Source organism: Apostichopus japonicus, chromosome 13 (genome assembly GCF_037975245.1).
Source record: "Apostichopus japonicus isolate 1M-3 chromosome 13, ASM3797524v1, whole genome shotgun sequence".
NCBI lineage: Eukaryota > Metazoa > Echinodermata > Holothuroidea > Aspidochirotida > Stichopodidae > Apostichopus > Apostichopus japonicus.
In genome coordinates, this window is record NC_092573.1 from 15,242,604 (window position 1) to 15,257,796 (window position 15,193).

The 15,193-nt window shown below is 36.8% G+C and overlaps 2 protein-coding genes across 5 annotated transcripts in view; one reads left to right on the forward strand and one right to left on the reverse strand.

Annotated features, from left to right (window-relative positions):
- LOC139978748 (uncharacterized) overlaps positions 1-15,193 on the forward strand; it is a 68,469-nt gene that overhangs the window by 11,406 nt on the left and 41,870 nt on the right. For 3 of the 4 annotated variants that reach the window (XM_071989212.1, XM_071989214.1, XM_071989213.1), the window contains exon 2: positions 2,461-2,553. In XM_071989212.1, coding sequence (XP_071845313.1) covers positions 2,461-2,553 — 93 coding nt within the window. Of the gene's footprint in view, positions 1-2,460; positions 2,554-10,897; positions 10,904-15,193 lie in introns of those variants that run through there. The other variant, XM_071989215.1, reaches the window with a different exon arrangement.
- Positions 7,400-14,905, reverse strand: LOC139978750 (uncharacterized). Its single transcript, XM_071989216.1, has 3 exons — positions 14,307-14,905; positions 10,489-10,589; positions 7,400-9,619 (listed from the first exon to the last, which is right to left on the reverse strand). Exons 1-3 carry the CDS (start codon positions 14,582-14,584, stop codon positions 9,486-9,488), a joined length of 513 nt encoding a protein of 170 aa, XP_071845317.1. The 5' UTR covers positions 14,585-14,905; the 3' UTR covers positions 7,400-9,485.

The following is a 15,193-nucleotide window of genomic DNA, read 5'->3' on the forward strand; positions in this document are numbered from 1 at the left end:
CCGGGTCCAATGTACTCCCTATTTTGCCCGAATGGATAAATTTTTCCATAATGTTGATTTTAGAGGTTAGGCAAATAGTTTTCATGTCTATCATGTGTCAAAAATGTTAAATAATTGGGCAGAAGTAACTGAAATTGGCTCAACTCTAATTTGTCTACTATATTACACCACATTTGTGTAGCATCATATACACACTGTACAGTATGAATATGGCTGAGCATGACATATGACACGAGCCATCCATAATTACGAATTAAAACAATTTCACAATTTTTTTCCTTTTTCATGTAAAGGTAGTAGCTCATACTTAGATGTAATTATATGCAAACATGATTTTAAGATACATTCATGAAGAAAATAGCTGTTTTCTAGCATTGTTTTTTTTACACCGACATTGTTTTTTTTTACCCCAAATTAAGCAAATTTTGGGGGTAAAAAAAAACAACATTTTTCGCAAAAAACGACACTTTCCATTACAAAAAAGTTATTTTTGTTAGATTCTCTTTAAATAAGAAAATCCCACTCCACACACTTGAACATTGGAACCGAAACAATAGCTCTTACTCATCAATTTTTAGAGCAAATTTTAGGTAAATTTTTTTTTTTACCCCACTTGACTATATCTATCCAGCTATGACTCTTTCCTGAAGATGAATTGGATACATTCCAAACCGAACTATATGTTAGTTTCTTTGAAATGAACAATTGGTTTTGTATTGAAGGAAATATAAACACTTCCTGTACATTGAAACATGATCTTTATAAAAACCACCTAGTGTCTTTTTCAACCTTCTTACTCAACAACTACAGCTTTGGGGAAATCTCTTAGTTGGTTGTTAAATTAAGTACACTTTAATGTGTTGCTAGCTTTCTAGTCGCATTTGTGGCTCAGGTCAAAAGGCATACCTGTAGGAGGTCATTAGTGGTCAAAAGCATGTAAATGTGCTACTTTAACTCAGCTGAACCCCAGCTGTAGAGAATCTTGAACATGTATCAAAGATGTGCTTAATGAGCCTTTCGGGTGAAGGTCAAAGGTCATTTTAGGTCAGTATCAGTCAAAATTGTGAAAATCTTTACAGCAAGCTTACTTCAATAACTATGTATCTGAGTAGATTTGGTGAACATTGTAGTCAAACTTAATTAGTCATGGAAAATGTCTACAGGCATGTGGCAGTGCATATATCTGACATTTCCACATGTGGGGGGCTAAAGTCTTGAGGTAGGACTTGTATTGTGTTTGCAATATATGCCTTATCAGAGCTCTATTTAATTGGTTACCAGTGTCCTCTTGCAAGTGTTACAGATAACTTTGAAGTGGTACGTCAAGGCAACTGGAAATCTCTCATCTTTCGGTTCTGACTCGAACACATTTAACTGGGGTCGCATTATAAATCAGGAGACTCCTTTTCAAATTTTAAGGCAAGGAATCACAAATCCTTCCGGCTTTCTGGTTAAATATTTACTGCCCATTATTGAAACTGAACATATTTACTGTGCAGTGCCTGATATTACTGTGCACTTGCAACAATGAACCTAAAAGCACGCAAATCAAAAACTGGTTAGCATCAGGGCGATGTTTGCCATGGCTGGGTTATTCCAAGTTCAAGGTCAAATATTATGAGGCTAGAAGTGGAGGAAGTTTCTAAAAGGAGTTTATTTCAGACTGAACTGATTCAACTTACTTGGGAGCTTTTGAAACGAGACAAATAAAACAGTTAAATATCCGGGTGTAGATGTAGGATATTACAAGACCTCCACAAGTTTGATTATTGCTGACTAATTTAGCTCATTTCTAGCATATTTCTTGGTAGTGCCAATGACTTCTGATAAAAATGAATTAACAACCATCGACAATTTAGTTTACCTCTGATCTGTGTCAATTTGAATTTCTAGGTCCGTTTACAGACCTTTATTTGCTGCGACATATACCAGTACAGCATGCAGGCGCATGTATATAATTCATGCAGCAGCTATGTACAGTAGTCAATGAAGGGAAAGCCGTGGGATGGCAGTGTTTGAATATTCATGACGTTCTATGAAGTTGCAGCCAGTTGGGACAATTTCCTAATACCTCTCTAACCTGTACTCCAATATCATGCTCTCAAAGCACTGGTATTGTCAGTACAAACAGTTCCTAACTTTGATCTGATAGAAACATGATATTCATACTGCTTGTACTGACAATACGAGTGCTCTGAAGCGGGACATAACACTACAGTATAGAAAAAAGTTGGGTTCATTCCAGTAACTTGAATATATACATTTGTTGGACTTGAAAGTATAACTTACAATGAGTCATAAGAAATATAAGTGGTGAATGTTGAGAGTATAATTGCCTGCAATTTGCAAATAATTTAAATGATTTAAATGTTGCCCCTTATCTGCGAATGCACATCAAACACAGCAAGATGTACTACCAGCTTGGAAGTAACATATTTTTCTGTTTTGATTTTTCCTCAGGATACATACCAAAAGGTATTTTGCATACTCAACGCCAACACGTTATCGTTCTATGAAAAGAAGCGCACACAGAGGGAACTTGAAAGGATAAAGGTAACGTACATTGAACTGTCTCTTGTTACATTTCTGACTGTATTAAAGACATTAAAAGATCGAAATAGCAAACTAACATGCATGTCTCCTCTTAGATTAGCCATCTTCTCACATCTAGATGAATCGGTGAAAGTATTTCAAACAATGCTTAAATGTCAGCTACTCTCTCTTTAAGCCGAATCTGTCAGGACCCAAGATGAGATCATCGAGCCATTCTGAAATCAAGTTTCAGGGAATTCCTTTCTCCTTTATATTTGACCATCTTTTCTAAGACAATTATGATTTTATTTACATTACGATAATCTTAACAATGTTTATTAATTCTAATATGTACCGAATAATCAAGCAATCATTGATGGTTTACACTTTTTTTTGCAAATGTTTTGCCCATTCCGATGTGGTCATCTTTTTTGCTGTCTCCGTTTCCTTTTTTCGGTTCCAGTCATGGAAATTTTCCCCCTGTATATATTCCTTTTCAATCTTACGTAGATTTTTACACACCTTTTACGTATCTGTTACGTATTTTGACGCAGTTTCATAAACCCATCATCAGAAATTGAGGAAATGAGAAATCCAATTGTTATCGTCTTCTTTTTCCTGTACATCTTTGTTTCCTATTCTTGGTTCAAGTCATGAACACTTTTCACCTGCATCTTGTTTCTCAATATTATGTAGAACAATAAGGGGAAGGATTAAAAATTAATACATGTACTATATACAGTATATCATGTACTATATACAGTATATGGTAAATCAAAACACAAGTGTACTATGTACAGCATATGATAAATCAAGACACATACTGTACTGTACTGTACATCTACTATGTACAGTACATATGGTAAATCAAAACACATGTACTATGTAAGGTAAATATATGGTAAATCAAAACACATACATGTACTATGTAAAGTATATGGTAAATCAAAACACATACATACATGTATGATGTAAAGTAGATATATATGGTTAATCAAAACACATATACTATGTCAAGTATGCATGTAAATCAAAACACATGTATGTAGATGTAAAGTATATGGTAAATCAAAACACATGTATTAATATGTACAGTATATGCTATATATAAAAACATACATGTACTATGTACAGTATATTCATATGCCAAATAAAAACACATGTACTATGCAAAGTATATATGGTAAATCAAAACACATATATACATGTAATATGTATTTATAAAGTATATATGGTAAATCAAAACACATACATGTACTATGCAAAGTGCACATGGTAAATCAAAACATATTTACACATGTACTATGTAAAGTAGATATATATGGTAAATCAAAACTCATATATGTACTATGCAAAGTATATGGTAAATCAAAACACATACATGTACTATGTACATTATATGCTTTTGCTATGTATTTTGAAATGAAACTTTCTCACAAACCGGTGTGATAGAGTTGTAAAATCTTTTATAAAACATTCATTACAGCAATGGAAATTGAGTTGCAGCACTTGTCTAACATTGCATCATTGTAAAAGAACCTGTGTGTACCCTAAATTGTACACAAGGAAATAACTGCTTCAAATGTGGTAACTGCTGTATTCATTTATCGTCTGTTTAATTAGTAAACCTCCCCCCCCTCCCCCCTGCAGTTTGTGGTTGGTTATCATCCAGGAACAAACGCCAGGTAGTGATAGGAATTTGATCAATATGTAAATGAGCTGATACATTCCAAAACATGGAACAGTGTGTGAGAGCCTGGTTTATCTCTGTTTGCATATATCTGTACCTAAAGGTCCTGAGCATTCCACAGATTTAGCATATATTTAAAACTGAATATCTGAAAAACCGGAATGTATATATTAAGAAGCACTACTAAACATTAACCACATTAAGACTTATAACTCCCGCCTAAAGACATCCTTTAAGGTGTTTCTTTAGCTACTCATAATGAATATGCATAAACAGTATTGTAGCTATCAGCAGTTATACTGTAGCATTAGTCCAGCAGTCCTGAAGCAATCCATACTCTGTGATGGTACATGTGAAGCGGTATAGTTAGGGTAGTTATGAGGAAGTTTTACAGCTTCGATTCTTTTCAAATTGTAAGGATTCATGAACAGAGATAAATCGTACTGCGTCTTTTGTTTTGGAATGCAAGCGTGAAATATGACAATTGGTAATATCAACTGGATATATCTTGTTGGTATCTATATTAAAAAAAAGGAAAGGGAAGTTAAGATTTCAGGAAATATATACTTCAACTGTTGTATACATGTAAATAAGTTATGATAAAGAAAAATATTATTTGAGATCACTGGTGTTTTACTCTTAATTGAAAATTAAACTCTGATATTCCACAAGTGGAGTCAAATAAAGTGATGGAAATGATAGCATCATTTTGCGTCTATACCCTCTTACCCTGCCAGAAAATTTCTCATAGGGGAGGGTCACCCCTCTCCTTAGATCCCTCCCCAGGACAGACATCAGCAAAAATTTTGAATCCCCCTCCAAATTTGAACTCTGAATTTGAGCCTGTTGATCACCAGGACATCCGCTGGCCTACTATATTGAGGTATAATTTAGGCCCTTAACTGTGACATTGAAGAACTGACTTTAGACAAAGATAAAGCTCTGTTAAGACCATACCTAGTCATGTCTTGTGCTAGTCCACCATAAGTGATGGACCCAATTAAAACAAGCTATTATAAGCAGTAAGAATCTTTGTTCTCTAATTTTATTGAGTGGGTAATTATTTGATATTACAGTTAACATTATTCTCTCTTCTTGGTCTAACGTGACTGAGATTTTTGTGTTCCTACTCTTCATATTTGTCCAATATGTTTTGAACTTTTGATGATAAAAGGATGAGATTTGCAACATTTTGAAAACTGCTGCTGAAAATTACACTAATTTTATTTCTAACATAGATTTGATGATGATCTCTGTGTAAGTTTTGTTGATATAACTCTCCTGGTGATTTCATCACATCGTGCATGTGATATTTGACAAAATTTGATAACCTTGACGACAAAGTACTCCTGACAACAAATATATTTTAGAAAGCCATGTGCCAAGTTGCATACCAAGTATATAGCCCTATAGTAATCTGCCTAATTCATCTCCTTCCTGTTATCCTGAACAGCCTATTGTTTCAAGGCCTAGTAGCTTTGCATGTCAAGGTTCCCTCTTTTTCTTCTTTTCCTTTCTGTCTGTACATTATTACTAATTGTTACAGTTTACATTAAAAATAATAAACAACAGAATATTTGAACATTATTACTGATTGTTACTTACATTAAAAATAATAAACAACAGAATATTTGTTAACTTGGAAGTATTTCTGTTGCAGTTGTGTTCATGATGTTGTTAGTATTGGCTTATAACCATTTTCAGACATAACCATTTTCAGACAAATGGGTGTATAATCAACGAGGTATCACCATGACAACGAAATAACATAGTGTATTATTATCATCATACTGTATAGAGATCAACTACAGGTATGTGATTAACTTGATCGGACAAAATGGAGCGAAAAACGAGACAAACTACCGTCAAAGACATATCATGAATAAATACACTCTCTACAAAAGTAACTGAAATATATACACAAATCACTCGAAAGAAAAAGTTCATATAACATAACTACCACCCTGCACACAACTTGGAAAGCTGCTTTATAGTTTTGGCATTTATGTAAATTTATTCAATTTTGTGACGGAACCTTCCATACCAACGTTTCATATGTGCAGTTTTCAAATTTGCTTCGTATATTTATTTTTTGCATAAATTTTAGTAACAACAGATGTTGAGAATCCAATAAAATTGCTGTGTCCAAGTATTTTAATATTGCATTCAACTTAGTATAATATGGTAAGGTTGATATTCTTGTGGTCGTTAAAAGTAATGATCAACGTTCCAGTCAATGATATTTCAACATGACTGTTAGTTACTTACAATTGACCTTTGAACTTTGGAGGCTCATTTGTCAAAGTGGCTGCAGTATCAGATTTGGTGCACAGACCATCCTGGTCAGCTCCTCAGCAGCAATTAACATCAAAATCAGTGAAAAATTCTCAAATATCCTATTTACTAAACTAGTACAAGTGGTGTAGGAATTTATCCTGATTTGCCCAGGTGTTCATTACAGGGCCGGAGGAATAGAACATATTCAATAGACCGATTTGATTTTGTTTATTAAACATTGGATTAATTAACATACAGTCATTAATAGACAAGAAGAGATGGACTTAAATGTTAAAGGTGGGATCGCTCGTAATTTCCTCGTAAATTCTGTCCTTCACACCACCCGATTCAAAAATAATATCAATACTACCCTCTACCGGTTCGTCGCTGTTGTCTCGTAATTTCTCAGCAATCCAGTATTTACGGCTAGTAAGCAATAAACGGGTTCGGTTACTTGAACGGTGGCCTTGGCGAAATTCCTGCATAGTTTCTTGTCTGTGGCAGTACAGGGAGTTGTTATGGAACAACTCCCTGGTCAGTAGTATGCGGTATTACGCCGCGTTTTCGTGTGTGTTGTGTGATACAAAACTCTGTGCTTTGTTTTACGTTCAGAACTTTTCACAACTAATGGGCTGTACAGTATAGGTTACGGTCGAGCTTTGCATCAGGCGTAATAGTTCGACCAGGGCGCTGCTACTCTAGGCTCTAGCAGCTCCCTGCTTTTACTCTTTTAGGCCTACATGGTGAGCAGTCGACGTCAAGAAACAGCTCAAAAAACTATAGTTATGAACTTTATGTCTGATTTACGCTGACTGGTGTCACAAAAAGACAAACGCGAATGAGTGAAAAATACGACTGAAGTGATTACAAAATTGGGTATCAAACGTAAAGTCAAGTCCGTCATGTGTGAACAATTGGTATTTCAGCCAATATTGGTATTAATTATACATAAACAGAGTCACAGCTTACATTGTATTTTATATATAAATTTTAGTTATATATCAGGAGGGTAAGACAAAGCATTTTATGTCATATACCATATATAGATAAATATGTATATTTAATTATTTTTGGACTCCTGGCAACGGGCCCTTTAGGCGATCACAGAGCACTTGCCCTAGCTGCACCCCGTCCTCCTAACCGGTGCACGTAAACCCTGTCCTTGCACCCCTTGACCCGAATTAAAAAATAACGAAACTTGAACGGAAAAGGGAAGGAAAATACGTTGCCATAAGGGGCGGCTCCACCCTCTTTAGAAAGGATTGGCAAAAAGGGTATAAGTACATGAACAATAAACTAATAGTTATTTCCATTGAAAAGTGTCTCGCTGAGCATCGGCCGTCAAAGCAAAAAACTTTTTTTCCTAAATCACGTCAGTGTATTGCTTTCCAGCGTACTGTACTCCCAGAATTGACTCTCCTGCTTCTTGTTCCGAACAGCTCCCAACGAAATGCCAAAAAGTCGGCAACGGGGTTGGGGTGGGTTACCCAGCTCCACCATGGGGCACCTCATCTCGACTGACTCGAATTACAACTCGAAACTTTAACTGAAATTGGATTGAATTAAAAAAAATATATACTAGCTGTCTGCATGGATCATACTTATCTATACTATTGTGTGACCATATAGGCTCTATATAGTCAACCAGGAGAGACTGGGGCAAGCTTTTTTTCTTGCCACAGAAAATTAAACATTGCCCGGAAGTTCCTAGCATGATTAATTCATTTCAAACTTCGACGGCAATGAAGGACAAAGAGAACCATATAGGCCTATGCCTGACTATAAGATCATTGAACCATCAGGAACAACTCCGAATAATCTTCCATTTGCCGATTCATTACACTGGGAATAAGGGGTGGGGGTGGGGCTTTCCATTTGATCCGCAAGTATATTGAATGGTCACCACAACAAGGGTGTATAGCTTGGGACTAGCACGGGGAGACTTGTCAACCTTGTGAACTTTTTTGGGGGTGAGATGCGGGGGGGGGGGGGGGAGTTGGCAAACTAAAACATACAGGGTAAACAGAGGGGAGGAAAGAGGTCAAAAAAGAAAGAGTGAAAGACAGATGAAGGGATGGAGGAAGAAAGTAAAGAAAATGTGGAGATGGAGGCTAGGGGTAGAGATAGATATGATATGAAAGTACAGAGAAAAAAAAACCAAGAGCAGAAAAATGGAGATCACTGGGATACTGTCAAATACACAAGAAGAATATACAATCTAAATACTGGAATTAAATAATGCACAACATAAATACAGCTTTATGACATCAACAAATCAAAGGGGAAAGATATAATGTTTCAAGAATGCTGGAAAATAAGACACAACAGAAGATGGTTATGGTTTCTGATCTATTAGGCTTCTTCTCTCTACTGCTACCAGGATGTAAGAGACCACAGGGACTCGCACAACTCTTTAAGTTGTGATGACCTCTGACCCTTACTATGCCTAACTGTTATCTTGCCAGGAAATAAATACACCAGTGCATGAGAGGAGGTGAGAGACAGGACTGATTGATCGTGTCGATAGGGGTACATGTGATTCAAGAAGATAGATGTAAAGATTAGCATCGTTTGGACACTTCAAATGGGACCCCCTCCCCACCCCCCCACACCCTCCCCCACGTTCAAATCATATCCCCTCCTGGCAACGGAAATGAACACCAGTATAAATAAACCGATACAGATATTTATACACACTGTGCGTGTAGGCCTATATACAATAATATAAAGCTGGCCATTCTCTGCTTGTTACTCCTTGATTGAATTTCCCCAACCTTGCCCACCTTGACTTAGAGGGTGGCCAAGCTCCTGATTTACAGTCATAGCTACTATCGAACAAAATGGACGAAAGCAATTTATCTCAATCTGGTGATGCAGATGTATCATTAGCTGCTAATCCAACGTTTGTGAATGTCGCACAACCTGTCAACAAAAGTCTGGGAAAAGTGCTTGCCCCTGCCATATGTATGATCTCTTTTGTTCAGGATCATGTAAATGTGTATTCGTATAGTCTGAGGTTTCTCTCCCATGCTGCTCCATATCTAATCCTACTGGTGACATTGGACAGAACATTGGCAGATGGCTTCTTGAGAGGTGTTGAAGTAACTGGATCAGGAGTATCTGTAGAGATTACATAAAACAATAGTTACTAGATTGCAAGTATCCTGCTATAGCTTCTATGGCTGTGACTAAAAATATACAGTACCTTTTGTTTAGAACTTATCACACTTATGCAGCACTGGAAACTGATATTTCAATTTAAATGGTGTCATTGAGTTTAGAGGACATTGAAGTTACAAGTATGTTGGTGAAACCAAGACCACCCTCAAGAAGCAGTTCTAGTCACAAGTCAATACCATGAAAATGGAGACTCCAGTAGGGGAACACTTTCAGCTCCCCAATCATACCATTAAAGACATGTCCCAACAGGTAACTAACTTCGTAGACTAACCATCTCAGACACAGTACACCACAGCAGAGATAGAGAGAGTGGACGGAGTGCCCTAGCACCATTCAACTGAATGGGCTCAATATACAGGAAGGACATGACTAACTTTATCCTGCTCCATCTCTGTATTCTGCTATAGTTTATTTGCCCTCTCTCCTTACTTAATCCTCGCTTTGTACTCCACAGTTTATCTAAATACCTCTGCTTTCACTGACTCCTTTTGTTCAATACACCATTAACTTCTTTCTTTGTGTTCACCATGTCCTCTCTGTTCCAGGCTCTATTGTGTCTCTTTAATTTACTGTTACTAGTCAGTTTGCCTCTAAAGAAGATCCTGATAATATCAGGCCCACTTACTTTTATAAATTCTCATACACATGTATGCTTTTTAGTGGATGAGCAATATGCTACCATCTTTTTCTTTTCTTTTGGAATTTAATGAGAATGAAATTGTATTATTTTTCTGATCACACCAGATCAGATAAGATTAGCACTGCTCTTCCAGTCTGTAATTCATGCAAGGATAAACATATAAATTTACCTTCTCCTTTCTGAGTGTCAACTGATCTTTCTGTGGTGACAGCCGCTGAGAATGCCTCTGTTTGACTTTCAGCATCTTTCAGGAAAAGATGCATTTGAAACCTATACAATGAAACAAAAAAAATTGTCTGTAAATCATATAACTGAAATAGTAATTTTACTGTACACCCCAAGCTTAATTGTATGCGTAATGAATCTGGTAATGACCAAATCATTACAAACATACATGTTTTTATCATACCTAACCAAGAAAAAATATGAAAGAGAAAAGTAACAAACAAACACTTAGGCAGATTTCAATAATAACATATTGTTAACCCACATTGATTTAAACCCAGATAAGGATGAGATATTCTTTCATACTCTTCTTCAACATATCCATAAACCGCGGTACCTTTCAAGAATTGAAAGGATAATTTTGTGTTGCCCAACTGCTTGCCCAACAACTTGAGCTCACATGTCAATGTAAAATTTACTAGGTAAACTTCCTGTCTTAGTGAACTGATTGGTTTCATATCGCTAAAAGATGTCCAGTCTTTTGATCAAAGTTTGATGTACACTCATTATTTACCTACTGTGTAAACTTCCTGTTTATGTGAGCAGTTGGTTTCATGAGTGAGAATTGAGATGCTAGCTTACTCCATGACACCATTGTGAAAAATTCCTGTTTACATGAATAGCTTGATTTCAGACTACCATATATTTAACGCTAGATTACTCTCCACAAGAGATAGTTTCGGCCACCAAATTTAATAGATATTATAATTTTTGAACACTAAACATCAGATCATTCACAAGAAGCTGAACAAAAAAAAGCATAGTACTGACTATATATAAAAAATATGATAACTTAGCACAGCATCATAAAGTATGAGCATCAGGCCTACACAAAAAAAACTGGTACTTTCTTACCTCCAGGCATGGCTATATAAAGGTTTATAAAGGGGAGTAATTATAGAATACAGGGCCACTCGATGATACTATCTGAGCATCCGGATGCGCGGATGCTCAGTTTCACCCCAGTACGTATGTGAGTAAAAAATGTCAAAGTCCCAGTTCTTTCTTTTTGAGTGGATGCGCGGATGCGTGGATGCGGAGTCAAAAATTTCCTAAGTCCTTTCCTTGTACTTCTGTCGTGGAATTTTAGAGGGCGTCACACATGTACGGATGCCTTTTAAGAACGACACACTATTGATGTGGAATATCTTCGTACATACGGGACTTTCAGTATTGGAAATACATGATGGTATATGTCGAAACTTTTCCAAGTCCATTCCTAGTACTCCCGGGGTGGATGCGCGGATGCGGAGTCAAAATGAAATACGTGATGGTATTTTGGGAAACTTTCGAAAATTATTTAAGTCCATTCCTAGTACTCCCGGGGTGGATGCGCGGATGCGCGGATGCGGAGTCAAAATGAAATACGTGATGGAATTTTAGAGGGCGTCATACGTGTTCGGACATGTACAGACACACCGAGCATCCGCGCATCCGGATGCTGGGAAGAGTTAATGAATGGCCCTGTATTCTATAATTGTACCTATAAAGGTATAGCTATATGTACTAATATGGTCCCTCAATTTGTGAGGCTAATTTACCTAATTTCTTGCATAGCAGTTGGGTTCCTTCAAAAATCCCAAACACAGAAATGTACACATGATTGCTGGAATATTGGACAGACAGTCAGTAGATAACAGTATAACACCCTGTTGCCCACATGAACCATTAAAACTTGATTGCATATATGCTGGCTGTGGCTGACCTTAGAAAAACATAAGGTCTAGTTGAATACGCAGCGGTGTGAAAACATGTGAATCTGTTAGTAGTGATTCTAAATTATTTATGTATAGTAGATGCATTATTTTTATAGGAAAATTTGCAGGTTCATGTGGTTGTACTTGTACAGCACAGTAGGCCTTCCTCACTGGTGTATATTACAAAATTAGGGAATACAGTTACTATGAACACTAAATTCAGATACTTATTACTAATACTATAGGCCTTAGTCCTATGTTATATGCCTAGTTAATTATGACTGGGCATAGGTGAGGCTTTTCTTTCAAATGCTCATTCACAAGAATTATTCCTCAAACAAGGACAGCTGATAACAATTTAGAACCTGGAGGGGTGGGGATGAACAGATCACTTAGGCCTAGTGGTTAGAAAATATATTTCCATCAATTTGTTGAGGCAAAAAAACAGTTTACTTTTTGGTGATGAGAAGGCCCAGCTTTCCATGGCATAAATATGAGGAGTGAAACTAAAGACCCCCAGTCCCTGTCAGTCTTCTTTAGGAAGGATATTTTAATTTTTTACTGTATACAGTACAAAGTGGCTATTCTTACGACTAGTTGTAAGAATAATTTCCGACTACGCATGGGCAGTTGCTATTTTTATGATTAGGAGTACTAATTTTATGACGAGGAGTAACAATAACTTCCGGTTAGGGTTAGGATTGAGGTTTAGGGTTATGTTTAGGGTTACCCCTACTACATGCGCAGTTGCTTTATTTACTCTACTGCACTTGAATTTGCCTTTGTCATAAGAATAGTTTATAAATAATTGTTACGACTAGTAGTCGTAAGAATAGCCACGGCCTATACAGTATCCTCATGACAAGCATTCACAAACAGTGATGATGATGACTCAGTAATACAACTTACTGCTATTTTGTGCTAGGATAAGTATGATAAGGTTAGCATACGCTAGGTCCATTGGAAAAATAATGAATGATAGGCCTAGTTACAAAGGGTTTCAGTTGTTTTCCGCATACGTTACTTTCCGCTGATTACTTTCCGCTGAAAAAATTCTTCTGCGGAAAACACCGATTTTTCACTTGCCTGTACACTATATTTTTCCGCAATTTTGAGATACCAAATTCAGGCAGGATGATTAAAATAACATGAGAAAGTATCAAAGAACGTCGATCAAGGATGGTTAGACTGAGTTCATGTCAGAAAAGTTAAGCTGCTTATAATTTAGAGGAGGCTTGGGGTGTTCGTAATTACGAATTATTAAAGAAGCATATAATACTGGGCAAAGGGACGCCCGCGTTATGAAGGATTGAGTATCTAATTAAGTATTAAATATTCGGCCCGCGTAATGATGGTTTAAAAAAAAAGGTGTAAAAGGCGGTATCTTTGATTTTCGCTGGAAATAAAATGGCTGTATAAGTAAGCCTTACAGCCTAAGCTACAAGTACAACCTTAGCTACTGTATCCTAAATCTTGTCTCGAAGCTACATTTTATCCTGTTACAGTCAAATCCTATCTTATCCATCTTCCTAAATCCTTCCATGTGCCTAATAATTTCAGTAAGTCATTCTGTTCCTCCCAAAAAGAAACGGTACTTTCCGTTGAAAAAAACGTTGTTTTCCGCTGACAAATTTGTTTGCGGAAAACACCGTTTTGTTTCAGCGGAAAGTAACGTGTGCGGAAAACAACGGTACCCGTTACAAAGCCTAGGCTCATCAAATCATGTATGTTACAAATACAATAGCATAGACACTGCAAAGTTCGAACACCTAAGCCTTAAAATACCCCAAAAACTATCTTCATTTTATTGACAGATATGTACGTACATACTTGCGCACGGGTCATTTTGGAGAGGAAATAACTGTAGCTTCCTAGTTTTTAGTGATATTGGCTTTCGCTTGTAGGTTATCATGGTGAAACTGTGTATTTCTTAGGGGTGTCCGAACTTTGCAGTTTTCTGTACTTCGCAATACTGACAGTTACTGTACCTAGGACAATACCCTGTAGTACTACTATGTACTAGTATTACCCTATACAGTTTTAGCCTAGCTTAGCAAATCAGTACCTTTTTGTGTGATCCTGAAGCAAATGTTCTGCGAAATCTGCGTTGCTAACAGAAGTCAAATCGTGGACATGTTTGTAGAGCTCTTTCTCCATTTGCCAGTTTACGTAGGAACGTAGAAGATAGATCTTCGTGGCATCTCTTCGTCGCTGTTGTTCATTTGCACTGCTGTTTTTGTCAGGTCCATGCAACAATGGCTTTCCTCCACTTGAACCTACGCTCGTTCCAGGATAAGGTCGTTTTCTTTCGCCCGATTCTCCTTGCCCTGATCCCTTTTCCATGATTGTCACTATACTCTAGTCTAATCGAATGTATTTGTACGAAAATCGTACAGTATTCTTTACTCAAAAGGCACACAAACAACAAACTATCGCGTACGAAAATCCTTTGCGGTAAACAGCACAATAATCTGAAATGCTGTGTTATAACATTATGTGTGCATGGGTACGGGCTTGTTACGCATACGCTTGCCTGTGCTATTCACTGATCTAAATTTGCCACCGAGGTCACGTGAGTTTTCGGGGTCCCATTAAACCTCGCTGAAACCTCGAAAATGCCAGCGCCCTCTAAAAAAAGTCTACGAGCGATATCGCCTTTAAAGTAGCTTTTCTGAGTTTGGTTGGAAAGTTTTTTCTGAAGATAACCAAACTAACGGCAGCCGTCCATACCTTTTTCACCAAAGGAATACAATTGAGTGAAAAATTAATGAATTTGGTTAAAATTTTTACTCTTGCTTAACTACTTGAAATTGAAACCTGACTATATGTTAACAAACTATTAATGAGTTACTTTGTTATTAGGAGTTTAGTGTTTACTATGGATTAGTTTTGAAATATTGATCAGATTTCAACTGCAAAAGAGCTGCTTTAAGATCAACAAACATTTTAAGG